General features: G+C 41.5%; 1 protein-coding gene across 1 annotated transcript in view; it reads left to right on the top strand.

Annotated features, from left to right (window-relative positions):
* Nucleotides 1-2,186: 2,186 nt before the first annotated feature.
* The window catches only part of LOC132824851 (leucine-rich repeats and immunoglobulin-like domains protein 3), a 70,110-nt gene continuing 51,658 nt past the window's right edge, over nt 2,187-20,638 (top strand). Inside the window, exon 1 of the mRNA XM_060839636.1 lies at nt 2,187-2,795. Coding sequence (XP_060695619.1) covers nt 2,602-2,795 — 194 coding nt within the window. The 5' untranslated portion in view covers nt 2,187-2,601. The remainder of the gene's footprint in view (nt 2,796-20,638) is intronic.

The raw sequence follows: 20,638 nt of genomic DNA, 5'->3' as shown, positions 1-20,638 counted from the left end.
TCATCTGAATGGGTATATGAATAAGAAGGGGCGAGAGAGATTTGGACAAAATGCTGGAAAATGAGACAAGGTCAGACTGCGATGTCTGGTTGGCACAGATGAGTTGGGTCTGTTTCCGTGCTGTATGACTCTACGACTCTATAAGTGGGTGGTGTAAGTGGGTGGTATGAAGTTAACATTTCTCCTGGCCTAGGATTGCCAATTGCCCAGGATTGGCCAGGGGTCTCCTGGAATTGAAAATCAATCCATCATAATGCTCTATTGGATCAATGTCACAAATCACAACCTTTGACAATTTCAAGGAACTTTATTATAGGAGGGATGTAATTGCTTTGGAGAGATTGCAAAGGAAATTTATTGGGATGTTTCCTGGGCTGGAGAGTTTTAGTTGTGAAGAGAACTTTAATAGACCAAGGTTGTTTTTCTTAGAGTAGAGAAAACTGAGAGGGCACATCATTGTGATGTGATGTACAAAATTATAAGGGACATTGTCAATGTATACAAGAAAAAACTTTTTTCTTTGATGGAGGGATCAATGGCTGGGGAGCCTGCATTTAAAGTAATGGGTAGGAAGTTGAGAGGGATGTGAGTTTTTTTTCACCCAGCGAATGGTGGAAATCTGGAAATAACTGGCTGTAAGAGTAGTAGGCAGAAACTCTCATAACAATTAAAAAATATTTAGATTTGCATTTGCGATGCCAAGGCATACAAGACAATGGGCCAAATAGTGGAAAATGGAAATAGATCTAGATCACATAGATATATAGAAACTGGAGAAGGCCATTCAGCCCCTCAAGCGTGTTCTGCCAATTAATGATATCATGGCTGATCTGTGGCATTTTAAGTGTTCATCCAAATGCTTCTTAAATGTTGTGAAAATATCTGTCCCTACTACTGTCTCAGGCAGGGCATTCTATATTTCCACCATCCAAAAACCTTTTCCTCAGATGCCCTCTAAACTGCTTACTCCTTACCTTAAATTTATACCTCTGATGTTACACACATCTACCATGGGGAAAAGAATTCTCACAATCTACCCTGTTTTAACGTTTTGGGTCGAGTGACCCTTCCAAAGAACTGCCTCTCTTCATAACTGAGATTTATCATGGCAAGGAACACCCTGGTGAATCTCCTCGTGAACTCTCAGGGTTAGATGGTTGGTTCTGGCCAGAGTGATGGGTCAAAAGACCTTTAATCTTAAGTAACAAAAATCAAAAAGTGTTGGAGAAACTCAGCTGGTCTCGCAGCACCTGGCAAGAAGACAAGCAGAGCTACATCTCCACGGTAAAAACAATGACTGCAGATGCTGGAAACCAGATTCTGGATTAATGGTGTTGGAAGAGCACAGCAGTTCAGGCAGCATCCAAAGTTCAGCGAAATTGACGTTTCTTTTGCCCGAAACGTCGATTTCGCTGCACTTTGGATGCTGCCTGAACTGCTGTGCTCTTCCAGAACCACTAATCCAGAGAGAGAGCTACATCTCCAGTCTAGCTATAGATTCTGTGTTTCATGATCCTGCTCCATCGCTACCTGATGAAGGTGCAGCGCTCCAAAAGCTGGCAATTCCAAATAAACCTGTTGGGACTGTAACCTGGTGTTGTGTGATTTTTAACTTTGGAGAAAGTGAAGAGTGCAGATGCTGGACACCAGAGTCGAGAGTAGGCTGCTGGAAAAGCACAGCAGGTCAGGCAGCACCCGAGGAGCAGGAGAATCGACGTTGCGAGTATAAGGTCTTCACCAGGAATGAAGGGCTCTTGCCTGAAAGGTCAATTCTCCTGCTCCTCGGATGCTGCCTGACCTGCTGACTTTTAACTTTGTCCAGTCTAACACCGGCTCCTCCACACCCTTCCTCTGAACGGTGCCCTCTTCTGTCCTGCAGTCTTCTCTTGCTCATCGGCGCGGTGCAGCTGATTAAAATAAACTTTCAGTCAACATTTATCCCACGGGCACCCGCACCCCTTGTGCAAGCTCAGACACGTGCCCTGGGCTGGCAACACAACAGCGTCGGGCAAGGGAGCGCGGGGCAGGCCGGGAGTTGTAGTCCGATCCGGGCAGGTAAAGAAGAGAGCGCCCTCCCGGCGCTGAGAAAAGACTACAATGACCAGAGGCCACCGCGGCGGTTTGGATCACGTGGGCGAGGGCGCGCTGACCAATGAGGGCGGCGGTGGGGAGAGAGGAGGGAGAAGGCTGGCTCGAACACAACAGACCGAGAGGGACGGAGGTTGTGTTCGTACCTGTGCCGCACCGAACGGAATACAGACCGGGATTTACTCAAGAAAACAAAACAATTAGCTGGCTTTCAAACAAAAACGTTTCAGTATATATATATATACATACATTTACACACGCATCTACATCTCCAATACAGATTCTCCCTCACGCGAACGAGAAAGTTGTCGAAGAAAAGTTTTTGTTTGTCTGGAGTCGGACGGGACCTTCTTCCCCGGAGCCGTGAAGCGAAACCGAAATCGACGAGTGAAAAAGGAGAGGTGGGGGCGAAAACAACCCACGGTCCGATCCGAAAGGTGGATTTCGAAGGAAGTTCGTTGAGGGGAGGGGAGTGAAGTCGCCGCCGAGCGGGATAGAGCGAGCAAGGGAGGCATGTCGGCGACGGCCAGGCGCCTGTGGATGGCGGCGCTCGTGCTGTGGGCGAGCGGGGCGCTCGCGCTGCTGGGTGACCGCGAGCCGCCTCGCGCCTGCCCGGCCCGCTGCTCGTGCGCTGCCCGCCTGCTGGACTGCAGCCGGAGGAAACTGAGCCGGGTACCGGCGCCACTGCCCGCCTGGACCGTCCGCCTGTGAGTACTCACTTCTATTGTTGTTACGTGCAAGGCGAGAGTTGGTGCACCGCGTTGGTGCATGGTGTGCAATGCAAACTTTCTTCTCTTCCTACACTCTTTCCTCTCTCTCCCCACCCCCAAACATGTCCCGATGCCCCGTTAAGCCACTACTTCTGTTGTTGTGAAAGTTGGTGCATCGTGTGCAATGCAAACTTTCTTCTCTTCCTACGCTCTTTCCTCTCCCCCCCCCCCCCCCCACCACCAACACGTCCCGATGCCCCGTTAAGCCACTACTTCTATTGTTGTTGTGAAAGTTGGTGCATCGTGTGCAATGCAAAGTTTCTTCTCTTCCTACACTCTTTCCTCTTCGCCCCCCCCCCAACCACCAACACGTCCCCATGCCTCGTTAAGCCACTACTTCTATTGTTGTGAAAGTTGGTGCATCGTGTGCAATGCAAACTTTCTTTTCCTACACTCTTACCCCCCGCAACCCGTCCCGATGCCTCGTTAAACCAACACTTTCATTGTTGTTGTGAAAGTTGGTGCATCCCGTTGGGGTGCAGTGCAAACTCTGTTCTCTTGCGACCCTTCCATCCGTCTGGGTGCCTCATTAAACCGCTGTTGTTGCAAAGTTGTTTTGGTGCATCCCGTTGGGATGCGTGCATTGTATACAATGCAAACTTTTTTTCTCTTTCTACCCTTCCTCTCGTGTGATTGAAGTAGTATTATTTTTCTTGTTGCTGCGAGATCAGAGTCGGTGACTCGTAGAACTCCATCTCTCTCGTTGCACGATTCAGACCAGTTTTTTTTTTAATTTCTGGAAGCTGAGAGTCAGTACATTGTGTTAGGGTGCGTGCAATCGAGACAGTGCAAACTCTTCTCCCTTTCCATTCACCCGCCTTCCCCTCACTGCATGATATACAATGCAAACTCTATTCTCTCCTCCCTCCAGAGCGTGATTAACTCAGTTTTTTTTTGTTATTGTAAGGCTGCATTGCGTTCGAGCGCCTGCATCAACAATGCGAGCGAACTCCTCTTTCCTCCACCCTTCCCTCGTTGCATGGTTAAATCACCCCCAATTTTGCATTTTATAATTAAAAATAAAACAAAGAACACCCAATGCTGAAGATCTGAAACACACACAGAAAAGAAAAAAAAGGCTTCGCTGGAGAGAGCAGCGTTAACGTTCGAGTCCAGTGACCCTTTTTGCAAAAGTTAACTTTTTTTCTCTCCGCCGATGCTGCTAGACCTACTGAGTTGCGTTCAGTTTGTTTCTGAATCCACAGGTATGCACTGCGCAACATTGACTATGCACGGAGCATATAGTACAGCAGAAGAAGAGTTTTTGGGGATGTGGGGTACAATTGCAATAGACATATATCTATGTAAGAATGCCTCCATCTTTTCGTGTTACCTCCTCCACAAACCTGGAGCCGCAAGTTGCTCATCTGGACCGTCCGCCCGAGTGTTATACATCCAGATTTAAGCTTTGCATAAAGTATGAAGTCAGTTATGCACTGAGCAAATAAGGAAACGAGGAGGTGAAGGATAAATGCAGTCGAAACATTTAAGTGCTTGCCTCCCATACCCCCTATCATGTTAGCCCTCCAAAATTCGATCTGCAAGAGACATGGACCGTCAGTCTGAGTGTTGCAAGCCATGAATTTGTGTATTCTCTATATAGGTGTAAAACGTCGAATACACAGTCTTCAAGGAGATACAAGTCAACGAATTGGGGGGTGGGGGGAGGTGGCACGTAATTGCAGTCGAAAAATCTCAGTGCATAACTTCTCGTGTTGTCCTCCAAAGTTCGGAGGAATTTTTTTCTGTTTCGTTTCTGCCGCCGTTTTGTATAGGATCAGACTTCTTTCACAAAGTACGAGGGATGCGGAATACCTGATTTTTTTTTAAACATGCTGGAGAAACTCGGCTGATTTGTCTGGCACTTTCTCTACTGTTGTCCTTTAGCATTGAGGAGGTTACCTGATTGAGGTGTACGGAGTTCTTAGGGGTGTAGACAGGGGAAGCACTTCCCCTCCAGGAAAAGGGTCCATAACCAAAAGGGATGTTCCCTTTAGGTAAGGATCAAGAGGTTTAGCAGCGTTTGGAGGAGAGTTTTTCTTTCACCCCAGACAGTGGTGACACCTGAAATCCGCTGCCTAAAATAGTGTTAGAGGTAAGGAAGTTACATATTTGGATGAACCATTGAAATGCCATACCATGCAAAGTTAAAAATCACAACACCAGGTTATAATCCAACAGGTTTATTTGGAAGCACTAGCTTTCAGAGCGCTGCTCCTTCATCACTTGGCTGATGAAGGAGCGGCACTCTGAAAGCTAGTGCATCCAAATAAGCCTGTTGGACTATAATCTGATGTTGCGATATTTAAACTTTGTCCAACCCAGTCCAACACCAGCACCTCCACATCATGGATACCATACAAAGGTGCAGGACAGATGCAGAAAGTACAGTAAGACCTGATTGATGCTTGATAGCCAGAGAAGGTACAGTGGGCATAGGGCATCTTTCCATGCTGTGAAAACTTTAATACTCTGTGAATGCGGAGAGAAGAACTGAGTAAATATTTTGAGTCCAATAGGATGATTCTTCACAGCAGACTTCTTGTACTGCGCACGGAGCATCCCACGTTCAGTCCACATCTTTTGCATAAAACAGACAAACTGGTGGGTTTGCAGGTGGGTGGAGGAGGACTCGAAATAGATTTGCTGAACGTGCAGATAAATTAACGTCCGGAAAACGGAGTGGTTGTGCCAGAAGACTTGCTGGATCTGCCTTTGAACCTAGAAATACATTTTCTGATTGCTTTCCAGGTGCAGAAGCTTGGTAATGCAAGATAGTTGCATTAACCACGTTCAGTAATGGTCTTTAAATTATGTTTTTATTGGATTCCTGTCACTGTTTATATTCTGAATGTAGGAACATGATCTGAAATTTTATTGGAACAAATCAATGTACCAATTAAATTCTGTTCTGACGGTTTTGTATGGAAAGTTCTTCATGGTGGGTTCATCTGTTGAACAGTTGACAAAATTAAGTAATATCAGGCCTGCACCAAAATAGCTCCATTGTGTTCCTGCTACTATCTGATCTTTGGGGAGGAGGATGCTAGTTTTCAGTGACCCAGATTTGGTAGAATAAAGTCCACCAGAGTTCACACATCTGATCTCTATTTGGCTACAACTGTTATTCTGGATTTTCCTGTTTGCTGGTTGAGGAGAGAATTGCACTTGGTTTGTGATGTTTTCTGTCGTGGAATAGTTTGCCATACAGACACTATACGAGCTGAAAACTGTGTTGCTGGAAAAGCGCATTAGGTCAGGCAGCATCAAAGGAGCAGGAGAATCGACGTTTCGGGCATAAGCCCTTCAGGAATGAACAAGGCCCTTTTGGTGAAGTGACTGCGTAGTAATATTACACATCCTAATTATGTAAAGATTATTGGCAGAAAGAATATAGAAGTAAAACCAATAGGAAAGATGGGGAGAAGATAATTGAAGTTTCATGTAATATTGATAAACTACTGTCTTATTAAGGAAGTCATAGGATTGACGATCAAACGTTTTGCAACTCCCCCACTGTACCTGAATGTGTACTGAAAAGGGTCTAAATGTTGAACAAAGTAGAGAGACTTGCAATTAGTTGTGGCTAATTCCTTCAAATTACCTCATCTGGAATCCATGCTGCCCTGTTCACAATACTTGAATAGCTCTTTTAATGCATTTTCTAAGCATTTCAGTGCCAGTGGAGTGAACAACTTTGAAGGATTAACTAGGGATAACTAACAATCAGTCCCCAAACTTCCAAAAACAATTCTAGCATACCAGCACAAACTAGAAGAGTTTTACCTTTCGGAAGAGAGGGGTCAATTTTGCCTGAAGAGTTGCTATCCCATGTCCTGTACACACACGACGAGCTGCACTAGGATGTGTATTGTATGGAAGATTTCCTCAATTTAATGGATTGTTTTTCCTCAGGAAATATTAGATTGATAGTGAATATGTTTAATAAACATTTACACACTGATAATCCCTAGGATTGTCAAAAAGGCAATGGATTTTCAAAGTCATGTCCTTTGTTAAAGTAAAATTTCTATACTTTTTATAAAGGTTACATATTAAATAGATTTTTGTTTAATCTGTCATATTGGAAGTAAATTCGAACATTGTACTATTCTTTTACTGAGAGCCAGATTTAGTTGTATTAAACTTGACTTATAACCAGGCAAGTTTACTTCTATTAAGGAAATTCAATAAGGCATTTTATTGTAGTAGCATTTGCATCTGTGGTGAGCAAAACGAAAACATTAACTCTGTTTTCTCTCCACAGCTACTGTCAGACCTGATGAGTTTTCCAGCGTTTTCTGTTTTCATTTGTTTCAGGTCTCCAGTGTCTGCAGTTCTTTGTTTTTAAGGCATTTTATTATGCTTTGAATTTTAGTTGCCATGAAATACCATTTCTTCCAAGCATGAAATAATTTTTTCTAAGTTTTAGTTTTGTTAAACATCATGGAACAGCTCAAATTCTAATTTATATATGGTTAAGATTTCTCTTTTTGATAATATCTGATCCACAATTGAATAAAGCACATTTTATTCAAAGCAACATGGTGGATGCGGAAATTACTTCACCATGTTTTCTGAAAACTAATAGCTTTTTATTGTACAAAATATGAGCTAACAATGAAGTTAATGCGGCAGCTGGATAGTGATGTTTGAATTGTTCCATTATTTTAGTCATTTTAGAGATGTGGACTTGTATCCGTGCATTCCTCTTGTTTAGTACAGAAGTGTTGATGAGAAGAGCAGCTGTGAATAGTTTCCAGTTGTGTAAACAATTACTGACATTGCTTTTGGTGCACATAGTGTGATCACCCTTTGGAGAATTCTGCCAGTTTTTTAAATATCAGTGAGCATTACTGCTGTTTATACCAAACCATGTGTTAATGTTATCAGTGTGTAAATGCTTATTAAACATATTCACTATCAATCTAATATTTCCTGACGAAAAACAATACATTAAATTGAGGAAACCTTTCTATACAATTTACATCCTAGTGCAGCTAGTCATGTGTGTACAGGGCAACTATTCAGGCAAAATTGACCCATCTCTTCCAAAAAGATAAAACTCTTCCAGTTCATTCTGTTATGCTAGAATTGTTTTTGGAAGTTTGGAAACTGATTACTAACAATACCAGGAAGGATTTAAATTTAGATAAATCTTTTCATGTCTTCAGAACATCTTGAAGCACTTCACAGCTAATTAGTTACTTCTGAGAGACAATAGATAAACACAGCAGCCAGTTTGTACACGGCTAAGTCCTTTTAAAATCAAATGCACTAAGCACTAAATAAGCATCATCTAGATCACGGAAACAAAGCTCCACCTCTTTCTTTTCTCTCTTTGAACATTGCTATTAGTGTTTATGTTGCCCTGATCCAAACTAATTGTTCAGTTGATTTAGGGGATCATTTCTTTAATGCTTCTCCCCTCAATTTCCTAACCAGATCTAAACAGACCTGTCCCGAGATTTTCTGTTTTGACTTGCAAGGGAGTGATGCCTTGAAGTAGGTCATCTTAACATTAAATGAAAATTCAGGGACTTGCTTGGGCACTTGCATTTGGGTTATATTCCTTGTATTATGAATACTGAAACTAAAACGAATTCTCAGTATTCAAGATTTCCTTTGCTGTGGCCATATTGAAGTTTTTCATGTTCAATGCTTTTAATTGCACTCTCCTCAATATGAATGAATTAACATTTGTTTGTGTATCAATTTTTTTCCCTATTCACCATCTCTAATACTTCAACAATTCAGTCTTTTAACTGAAATAAGATTTACACTTGTAACTAATTTGCACTCTACTTAGCCTATTCTGTCTTTGAACTGATACCCCATTGGTTTACATAACAGACTGTTGCACCACGTTTGATGTCATCTGCCGATGCTTTGATAATCTCCTCTGCTGCTAGCTGTTCTGTAGTTGTGGAAGCCTTATGGAAATTGATTGACCTCCAAGATTCCTGAATTCGTTGTGAGAACCTGTATGTAAGTTTGTTTGCTGAGCTGGAAAGTTCTTTTTCAGACGTTTTGTCTCCATAGTAGGTAACATTATTAGTGAACCGCTTTGAAGCACTGGTGTTAGTGTCCCTCTTTCTATTTATGTATTTCAGTTTCCTTGGTTTAGTGATGTCAGTTCCTGTGGTGATGTCATTTCTTGTTCTTTTTCTCAGAGGGCGGTAAATGGGATCCAACTCGAACTGTGTTTGTTGGTAGAGTTCCGGTTAGAATGCCATGCATATAGGAGTTCTTGTGCGTGTCTCTGTTTTGCTTGCCCTAGGATAGATCTGTTGTCCCAATCGAAGTGGTGTCCTCCTTCGCCTGTATGTAAAGATATTAGTGAGAATGGGTCATACCTTTTTGTGGCTAGTTGATGTTCATGTGTGCTAGTGGCTAGTTTTTATTTGCCTGTTTGTCCAATGTAGTGTTTGTTACAGTTCTTGCAAGGTACTTTGTAAAAGACATTAGTTTTGCTTGTTGTTGACTTGGACCCCATTTACCATGCTCTGAGGAGAAGAACAGGAACTGACATCACCATAGGAAATGACATCACCAACCGAAGGAAACCTGAACATAAATAGAAAGCAGGTCACTAACGCCAGTGCTTTATCGGAGGCTCACTGAAAACATTACCTAGTATGGTGACGAAACATTTGGAAATGAACTTCACAGCTCAGCGAGCAAACATATATACAAAGCCTCAACTTGAGCTCCGAAAGTTTTCAAAACTTGCTATTGTTAGAACCTTGTAGCATTGGACGTTGTGGCACCAAACTTTGTCAGTTAAATCCTCAGTAAGTATCAAGTTTATAAGCACAAATGTACAATTGAAAAAGTAAAATTTCTATTGGCAAAATATATTGGGGCCAGCATACAATTAGCATTTTATCCATGTTGTTATTTGTTAACTGGTTGTTATTTTATTCACATCGTGCTTCCCTAGGTAGCTTAATAAGTGTCTCAAAGAAATACAATGCTATAATTTAAATAGAAATTTACACTTTATGTAGCTCCTTTTATGAAGCACTCAGGTATTTTACAGAAGAGACAAATACTGCAATGGAAGAGTTAGCAGAGTCATTCTAAGAAATAAGGCTTTTAGTGGACTATTAAAAAATTGAAGTCCAAGAGGAAAGAAGCATGGGAGAGGTGTTTAAATAGTGTTGTGCAGTGACTCACTTGCCAGTACTTTTTTTCCCAGCAATGGAAAATGTATTCAACACTGTAAAATTCTCTTGGCCTCTAATCAACGCAACTAGAATGAGGAAGGTTGGATAGTTTTCATAGTTACTGGTTTAATAATTTTGCACATGCAAATGACTCGGGCAGCTATTAAACCTGGTTCATACCAAATGCTTCTTTGCAATGTAGTAGAACGACAAGTCAGCAAGTCCTGATCACACATTTCCACCCTTTCCCAAACCCTCGTGCAAAGATGGAGCAAGTTTATTTTTTCCCTACATAATGCAAAAAAAAGTAATCATTCTAGACCAATTTCAACTCGTTCACAAAATGATTGTCCTAAGAACAGGTGACATAGCTTTTTCCCTTAGTAACAATCAGTAGATGAACCTCCTGAGCATCAGACTTTAAAAGTAAAGCTTATTTGAATGAAAGCTTAGTTTTGAATCTCCTGAACATGTATGCTTTCTTATGTATGTAAGCCATTTTAGATACATAGCTTCTTATCAGTCTAGGACAATTTTGTCAATTTAATTTTTGCCACATTCCTGAAGGAAGTGGTGAGACTATTTTAGGGGAAGGAATTTCAAATTACTGGACAGATTCAGCACAATCTGAAAATGATGCTCTGCTTTTGGCTTAATTTACCTACTTTAGAGAAAAGGAAATTTAATTCCTTTTATTGGTATTTATTCAGTCTTCATATGCCAATGCAGATGAGAGTAAGACCTGATTTTCTGTGATTTGTTTATTTGTTAAATGGTTCTCAGAACATGCTGTGCCAGCCATAGAACTAGAATAGACAGGCAGGAGGCTGGAAGAACACAGCAAGCCAGGAGGCGGAGAAGTCGACATTTCGGGTGTAACCCGTCAAGACTGGGGGTGGGTGTAGGGAGAGCTGCAGACAAATGGGATAGCAGGGGCAGGGTGGTGAAGTGGGTATAGGTGAAGACAGGTAGAGGGTATGACCTGGTTGGTCAGTGGGAGGAATGAATCCGGTTGGTGTCAGCGAGGAGTGGAAGGGATGGGGAGGGGCTGGGAACGGAATCGGGGTATGGAAAGGGAGGTTATTTTAAAATCGGGGAACTCAATATTGAGTCCTCCGGGCTGTCGGTTGCCCAGACGGAAGATGAGGTGTTCCTCCAATTTGCAGTGTGGTTCATTGTGGCAATGTAGGAGGCCAAGGATGGTCATGTCAGAGAGGGAGTGGTTAGAGGAATTGAAATGGACAGTGACTGGGATGTCTGGTCAGCCCTTGTGGGCCCAGCTGCGATGCTTGGTGAATCGTTCCCAAAGTTTACGTTCGGTCACCCCAATGTGGAGAAGAACTAGTTCAGCATGAATTGCTGCCTTCAGGAAAGAAAACTGTAAGGGAAGATGAGAGAAAATTGGGAGCCAAAATATGCACTCTGTCCTAAATAGATTTTTTCAGAGTATACTCTTAGGACTGAGCTGTTCAACTTGTGTTGGCATTTGGGTAACTTTCTGCGAATTGAATTAGCTCTTTGTAGTCAGTGGATTGCTGTTTGACTGGTTTATTTGTTCTTTGAAGCTGTGGTCACAGCCATAATTGCTTTAAATACTTCAACACCTGTCAATTGCAGTGTAAATACAAATGTTGGAGAATATTAACTTCTGCTCAGAGAAGTACTTCCAAATGAAAACTACAATCATGACTTAAACTAGGGTTAATTGATAATTGATAAATTAACAAACTTGTTAGCTGACCTTTCAACGTTTGTTTAGGCAAAAGAAGTAGGCCATAAATGGCTATGGATGGCTGCATAGTAGTTCTTTGGACTGTTGACTGTTACAAGCTGATTGTTTTTTGGCTTTCATATATAAGAATCTGTACCGTACAAGGTTATTAAATCCTAGTGAATAAGCAACTAGAAAATACAAGAAGTTGTAATGCCTCACACCATTTGTTTTCTGATGGTTTATTTATGCTTAATCCATGTCCCAGTTTTAAAAAAAATTACCCTTTTGGGCAATAAATGGGAAACTGCCAGTTTGACGAATGGTCTTGTTTGGAACTTGCTTTTACAAAGGCCTTGGCAATCATCTACTGAATTTACTTTGGGATAACCAGTGTTAGCAGTTGACCCATGTCAAGGACCAATGCCTGTGCGAAACACATAGGCCAGCATTAAAGCAGCTTCACACTAGATGCGCTCTGACAGTGGTTGTGTAGAGGTAATGCCTGAAGGATGTCAATGATGCAGAGGTCCAGGCTACTTATGTGAAGATTGGGTATGAATGCAACTGGGGAAATCTTGAATTCAATTTAAAAATCTGCAATATGAAACTGATCTCAGTAATGGTAACTATATTATCATTAATCTGTAATTTTAAAACTGATCAGGTTCACTTTCGGAGGGTCACTGTGGACTTGTTGGGCCAAAGAGCCTGTTTCCACACTGCACAGAATCTAATCTAATCTAATGACCTTTGGGGTAGTAACTCTGCCATTCTTACCAGTTTGAACTGTATGTGATTCCAGATCCACAACAATGTGGTTCACTGTTACCTGCTGTCTGAAATGATATCTATAAACCACTTAGTTCTACGGCAATTAAGGGATGGTCAACAAAAGGTGAAATGCCACAAATACTCACATCCATGGCAAAAGAAGAATTGTTGTAATGCAGGGTGCAGTCGCACCCTGGTAATGCTTTTCTACAGCCTCTACCATCGGGGAGAAGGGACAGAAGCCTGAACACGTGCACCAGCCGGTTTCAAAACAGTTTCTACTCTTCTGTGAAGCCTAGTGATGGGAGATAAGGAAATAGCAGGAGAACTTAACAAGAACTTTGCGTCAGTTTTCACAGTGGAAGACACGAGTAATATCCCAACAATTAAAGGGAGTCAGTGGGCTGAGTTGAGTATGGTTGCAGTTACAAAAGAGAAAGTGCTAGAAAAGCTAAAAAGTCATAAAATTGATAAATCTCCTGGCCCCGATGGGATACATCCTAGAGTTCTGAGAGAGGTGGCTGAGGAAATAGCGGAGGCATTGGTTGAGATCTTTCAAGAGTCACTGGAGTCAGGGAAAGTCCCGGATGATTGGAAGATCGCTGTTGTAACCTCCTTGTTCAAGAAAGGATCAAGACAAAAGATGGAAAATTATAGGCCAATTAGCCTAACCTCGGTTGTTGGTAAAATTCTAGAATCCATCATTAAGGATGAGGTTTCTAAATTCTTGGAAGAGCAGAGTCTGATTAGAACAAGTCAACATGGATTTAGTAAGGGGAGGTCATGCCTGACAAACCTGTTGGAATTCTTTGAAGAGGTGACAAGTAGGTTAGACCAGGGAAACCCAGTGGATGTGGTCTATCTAGACTTCCAAAAGGCCTTTGACAAGGTGCCACACGGGAGGCCCATGGTGTTCGAGGTGAGCTACTGGTATGGATTGAGGATTGGCTGTCTGACAGAAGGCAGAGAGTTGGGATAAAAGGTTCTTTTTCAGAATGGCAGCCGGTGACGAGCAGTGTCCCGCAGGGTTCAGTGTTGGGGCCGCAGCTGTTCACGTTATATATTAATGATCTGGATGAAGGGACTGGGGACATTCTAGCGAAGTTTGCCGATGATACAAAGTTAGGTGGATAGGCAGGTAGTACTGAGGCAGTGGGGAGGCTGCAGAAGGATCTAGACAGTTTGGGAGAGTGGTCCAGGAAATGGCTGATGGAATTCAACATGAGCAAATGCGAGGTCTTGCACTTTGGAAAAAGAATAAAAGCGTAGACTACTTTCTAAACGGTGAGAAAATTCATAAAGCCAAAGTACAAAGGAATCTAGGAGTGCTAGTTGAGGATTCTCTAAACTGAAAATGTGTCGCTGGTTAAAGCGCAGCAGGTCAGGCAGCATCCAAGGAACAGTAAATTTGACGTTTCGGGCATAAACCCTTCATCAGGATTGAGGAAAGTGTGTCCAGCAGGCTGCTGGACACACTTTCCTCATTCCTGATGAAGGGCTTATGCCCGTAACGTCGAATTTCCTGTTCCTTGGATGCTGCCTGACCTGCTGCACTTTAACCAGCAACACATTTTCAGCTCTGATCTCCAGAATCTGCAGGCCTCACATTTTATACGTGAATATGGAGTCACAAATGATTAGAATGGATGGCCTGGAAATATGCAGGGAAGAGGTTCTGGGAATATTGGAGAGGATGAAAATAGATAAGTCTCCTGGGCCTGATGGCATTTACCCTAGGATCCTATGGGAAGCTAGGGAGGAGATAGCAGAGCCATTGGCCTGGATTTTTATGTCGTCATTGTCAACGGGAATAGTACCAGAGGACTGGAGGATAGCGAATGTGGTCCCCTTGTTCAAGAAAGGGAGTAGGGATAGCCCTAGTAACTATAGGCCAGTGAGTCTGACTTCAGTGGTGGGCAAAGTCTTAGAGAGAATGGTAAGGGATAAGATTTATGAACATCTGGATAGGAATAACGTGATCAAGGATAGCCAGCATGGTTTTGTGAAGGGCAGGTCGTGCCTCACAAACCTTATTGAGTTCTTTGAGAAGGTGACTAAGGAAGTGGGCGAGGGTAAAGCAGTAGATGTTGTGTATGTGGATTTTAGTAAGGCGTTCGATAAGGTTCCCCATGGTAGGCTAATGCTAAAACTACGGAGGTATGGCATTGAGGATACATTAGAGGTTTGGATTAGGAATTGGCTGGCTGGAAGGAGACAGAGGGTAGTAGTTGATGGACTAAGTTCATCTTGGAGTGCAGTTACTAGCGGTGTACCACAAGGATCTGTTTTGGGACCATTGCTTTTTGTTATCTTTATAAATGATCTAGAGGAAGGGCTTGAAAGCTGGGTAAGCAAGTTTGCGGATGACACAAAAGTCGGTGGAGTTGTGGATAGTGAGGAAGGAAGTGGTAGGTTACAGCGGGACATAGATAAGTTGCAGAGCTGGGCAGAAAGGTGGCAAATGGAATTCAATGTAGCTAAGTGTGAAGTCATTCACTTTGGTAGGAGTAACAAGATGATGGATTACTGGGCTAATGGTAGGCTACTTGGTAGTGTGGATGAACAGAGGGATCTTGGTGTCCATGTACACAGATCTCTGAAAGTTGCCACCCAGGTAAATAGTGCTGTGAGTAAGGCATATGGTGTACTGGGCTTTATTGGTAGAGGAATTGAGTTCCGGAGTCCTGAGGTCATGTTGCAACTGTATAAGACTCTGGTGTGGCCTCATCTGGAGTATTGTGTGCAGTTTTGGTCGCCATACTATAGGAAGGATGTGGAGGCATTGGAACGAGTGCAGAGGAGGTTTACCAGGATGTTGCCTGGAATGGTAGGAAAATCTTATGAGGAAAGGCTGAGGCACTTGGGGCTGTTCTCATTGGAGAAGAGAAGGTTTAGGGGAGATTTGATAGAGGTGTATAAGATGATTAGGGGTTTAGATAGGGTCGACACTGAGAACCTTTTACCGCTAATGGAGTCAGGTGTTACTAGGGGACACAGCTTTAAATTAAGGGGTGGTAGGTATAGGACAGATGTTAGGGGTAGATTCTTTACACAGCGGGTTGAGAGTTCATGGAATGCCCTGCCAGTAGCAGTGGTGAACTCTCCTTCTTTATGGTCATTTAAGCGGGCATTGGATAGGCATTTGGAAGTTATTGGGCTCGTGTAGGTTCGGTAGGATTCGGTCGGCGCAACATCGAGGGCCGAAGGGCCTGTACTGCGCTGTATCTTTCTATGTTCTATGTTTACTCGGATTCTCTAAAGGTAAACATGCAGGTTGAGTCTGTGATTAAGAAAGCGAATGCACTGTTGTCACTTATCTCAAGAGGGTTGGAATATAAAAGCACCGTTGTGCTACTGAGACTTTATAAAGTGGTTAGGCCCCATTTGGAGTACTTTGTCCAGTTTTGGTCCTAAAACCTCATGAAGGACATACTGGCACTGGAACATGTCCAGCTGAGATTCACACGGATGATCCCTGGAATGGTTAGTCTAACATACGAGGAATGGCTGAGGATCCTGGGATTGTATTCATTGGACTTTAGAAGATTAAGGGGAGATCTAATAGAAACTTACAAGACAATACATGGCTTGGAAAGGGCGGACGCTAGGAAATTTTTTCCGTTAGGCGAGGAGACTGGCACCCGTGGACACAGCCTTAAAATTAGAGGGGGTCAATTCAGAACAGAAATGCGGAGACATTTCTTCAGCCAGAGAGTAGTGGGCCTGTGGAATTCATTGCCGCAGAGTGCAGTGGAGGCTGGGACGCTAAATGTCTTCAAGGCAGAGATTGATAGATTCTTGATGTCTCGAGGAATAAAGGGCTACAGGGAGAATGCGGGTAAGTGGAGTTGAAATGCCCATCAGCCATGATTGAATGGCGGAGTGGACTCGATGGGCTGAATGGCCTTACTTCCACTCCTATGTCTTATGTTGTTAGAATACTGAATGCACTGTCAAGCTCATAGCATTTGTCTGTATCTGTACTTTTGTTTTGCCACTGTTTATCCATTATTTATTTATCTATGTTAGTTAACTATGATCTGCCTGTATTGCTCGCAAGACAAAGTTTTTCACTGTGCCTCGGTACGTGTGACAATAAATTCAATCGAAATTATTTCACTCTCTTGTCTGCATCAGTTCTCCTCCCTTCTCTCTATTCTTTGTTCCTTGTCAAATAACACTCCATTGACTCTTTATTTGCCAAATATTAACTGTTTACACTACATGCAGGCCGTGCATTCTAAACGATAATGTTTTATCTCACCACTGTTCCTTCTTTGGCAATTACCACAAATCTGTTCCCTCTTATGCTTGATCCTTTTGAGAGCGGGAACAGTTTCTTCCTATCTAAAGAGGAGTCTCGATTATCCGGAATTCAATTAAAACCTATGTCCTTTGAATAATCAAGGTTCCTCTGTACTCTGTTCAAATCTCTCATGATTTTATATACCTCTGTTGGTTCTGATTTCAGTGTTCTCTTGTGTATGGAAGACTGTTCTAATTCAAATAAATCTTCACAATTTAAGTTCATTGCCTCTGGAACCATTGTGTTGTTTTTTGTGCACACTGAACCATGTTTTCTCACCCTCCTTAAAGTGTGGCCCCAAAACTGGAACCAGTACTAGGTGCTTTATTCACTGCTTATTTAACCTATTTGCACCTTCTTGAGAACTGTAATGTTCATTCTGTTCCTTTGTTCTTCTAAGCAAAATAAATTACTACCCATCTGACCTTCATTTGCCACCCGTCTGCCCATTTTACCAATTTGTCTATGCCCTTTTGATGTTCCAGACTATCTGCCTTCCCTGAGGGCAAGGCTGAAGGAACAAGTAATAGAAGTGTGGCCAAGGACTAAGACAAAGTAATTCATTGCAGCAGGAAAATGATCACTTCTCAGACCACACATGTTTTACAGTGGTTATCTGGAACTTACTCAGGCAATACTTCAATTAGTGATTACAAAATTTAAGGGCAAAGCTCAAGCTGGTGATGAATTCCTAAGATTAGAAAATAGCCTGAAATCAATTTGCATTAGTAATTAAAATTTATGTACACCTGAAGAGTAAAGTTTTTGTGGTGTCATGGTAGTATCTCTGCCTTTGAGACAGGAGGCCCATGTTCAAGTACATTTGCTCCAACAGTGTGTAGTGACATCTCTGAATAATTTGTTTATAAAATACCTAATATCTCATCTGAAAGACAGTATCTCTGACAGTACTGGAGTGTTTGCTATGAGGACACATGTGGTGCAGTGGTGGTGTCCCCACCTCTGAGCTAAGAGGCCCAGGCTTGAGTGCCCTCTGCTCTAGAATTGTCATAACATCCCTGGACATATTGATTTAAAAGAAAAGAAACAATTTGAGAAAGTTCAGAGAAAGCTAGTGGCTTTTTACTTGTATAATTGTATAATTGAGATTGCTACATCAGAATCAGGAAATAAGATTCATGATTATAAGTGGAATTACTGTGGTGTGTGGGCTAATTTACAAAGCAACAGTTGTTTAACTTGCATTTATAATTAATGTTAATTTATTCTATGTCTTTGCCCATAGTCAAACAAAAATCCAACTTGGATTGCTGAGTTGTTTTCTGGTGCAAGAGTAAGAATAGCATGTCAACAGAAGTGTTTCAGTAAAAAGTCATTTTTTTCTTGAAATTCGAGCGATAACTCCCAAGATCCAATTTTTAAAAATACTTGATTTTATTGTCATGGCAGCAAGGAAAACACATGGCAATGAGCTGTTCTCCACAGCTGCTTTTCTGTACAATCCAGACCAGAAACTTTTAACATACCAGGCTGATTTATGTGTTACTCAGTATTGGTGTCTTAAAGTGGTTAAAGCTTTGCTCTCCCTTCCCAGCATTTTTATTTTGCTGAATTAGCAGATCTGCCCACATTATGGCATTGATTAAAATCTATTTCGATTTACTTATGCAGATGTTTAAACCACGATATTAAACTACTTTGCAAAATAGAACGGGCTCTAGATACCAATGACTAAATGGAAAATGCCTGCTAACCTCTAACACACATAGTTGGTGATTCTCTTAACCTTGTAGTATTAGCCCCTTTTACAGTCTTTTGGCCTCAAGCATTTACCCCAGGTGCACACTGTTTACTGTGTCACAATGTGGCCTTACTTCCCTGCAGGAAGAATATGTAGAGGTATTAATTTCTTCCAAGTGATGGCTGTTCTCTATGGTTTAAGGCTATTTCCTTACTTCCTTTGTTAACACCTTTTCAAGCAAGCATTAGAAATAGGATATTTGAGAAAAATTGGAAAAACATTGGCTTAGTTAGTGAGGTGGGGAAATAACAAACTGTTGACTTTTTGCTTAACTATTCCTTGTTCTTCAGTGCACCACATACTTTTTTTGTTATGTAATCATGAATATACCTGAAAGTGCATTTTGTGACAATCCTCTCAAACCGAAGCTGTGGTTTTTTGGATTCTTTTTTTGGGTGATTTGAGCTCACTATTAAGTTTTGCAGTACTTCTTTCCACTTCATTCTGGTTTGAGAGAGAGAATTTCGAATCTGTTGTTCATATGGAAACACAGTAAATGCATACACAACTTTGCTTCCTATGTTTATTGCAGAGCTAACCTTAACCCAGTGGTTTTGTTGTATGCCATGGAGCTTTGCAGATGGGGGATTTACCTATCTGCAATCAGCAGCATTTGTATTTTCCACAATATCTGAAGCTGGTTCCAGAGCAGAGAACTTTATAATGAAGAATGTTTACTTTTTTTAAGTAGCGTTTAAAAATACCAGATTGCTGTTGGATTATTCTGTAATCAGCAAACAATTGTTTCTGAATTTTATTTTTATTTGGGTTTGCATTAGTAACTAACTGACTAGTTAATCTTCTCCAATAAAGTCATACAGTTCAGTGAGTTTGATCAGGGTTTTCATGTCTGACCTTTCATTTGTTAAATATGTCAGCATCAGGATCATGTTTATTTGTTGTCTTTGTGACTTAACCGTCATTAGCATTTATCCAAATTGAGATTGCAGAGGGAACTCTGTGTCCTCATGCACAAATCTCAAAAATTAGAATGCAGGAATAGCAAATAAATAGGAAAATGATCAGAATGATATTGTTTATTACCAGACTCAAATACCAGTGTGAGGAATTTATACTTTAGTTATACAGCACACTGGTGAGATTACATCTGGAGTACTGCGTAATGCACTGGATACCTTACTTTAACAAAATACAACAATAATGTTGATATTTTGTTTGTGATTATGATTAATCAAAAACTATATGGTGTGCATAGGAATCTACTTGCAAACTAAATGAGTAAATATTAGTACGGAATTCATGAAAGTGATTTGAGAAGGAACTGCATAAATTTGAGCCCATTTCTTATCTGCTTTACAGATTACTATTTGATCCTACATATTTGTGAAGTGCCAAAGTGACTGATGCACACTCTCATGTTGTTAGCTCATTATTAAGTTCCTCACCCAAACTGCTGTTCGTTCTTTGTGAGATTAGTGGGAACCGTATGCATATGCTTTATTTTAGGGATGTCTGAACCTTATGGATCACTAGGTTGCTGAGTCTATAACATCATAATATATGTTTTCATTAAGTTGTTTATATTTGGATTTATAAATAGTTGTAATAGTAGGGGTTGTTGAGCCATACAGTTGTACAGTATGGAAACAGCCCCTTTTGGTCCAACTCGTCCATACTGACCAGATTTCTGAAATTTATCTAGTCCCATTTGCTAGCATTTAGCCCATATCCATCGAAACCCTTCCTATTCATGTACCCATCCTTTCAAATGTTGTAATTTTACCAGCTTCCACTTCCCTCTGGCAGTTCGTTCCATACACTTGCCTCCTTATGCGTGAAAAAGTTGCTCCTTAGGTCCTTTCAAAACTTTCCCATCTCGCTTTTAAGATGAATTTATGCAAAATAGTTAAGTACAGATCATTCTACTGTAATACGTGTTTTGTTAGCGCAAATTTGCTATAACGCGATTGACAAATTGGGGACATTGTTTCTAAAATGTGAAAACACAATTACATCACATTGCCAGCACTTTAAGTGCTGTTTCCAGAGTGCAATTTTTCTACAACATGGATTGTACTTGAACGCAACCATTGTGTT

The sequence above is a fragment of the Hemiscyllium ocellatum genome, chromosome 19, assembly GCF_020745735.1.
Source record: "Hemiscyllium ocellatum isolate sHemOce1 chromosome 19, sHemOce1.pat.X.cur, whole genome shotgun sequence".
In the NCBI taxonomy this organism is placed as follows: Eukaryota; Metazoa; Chordata; class Chondrichthyes; order Orectolobiformes; family Hemiscylliidae; genus Hemiscyllium; species Hemiscyllium ocellatum.
Note: the sequence above shows the minus strand (reverse complement) of the source record. Positions and strands in the feature narration are given on the sequence as shown.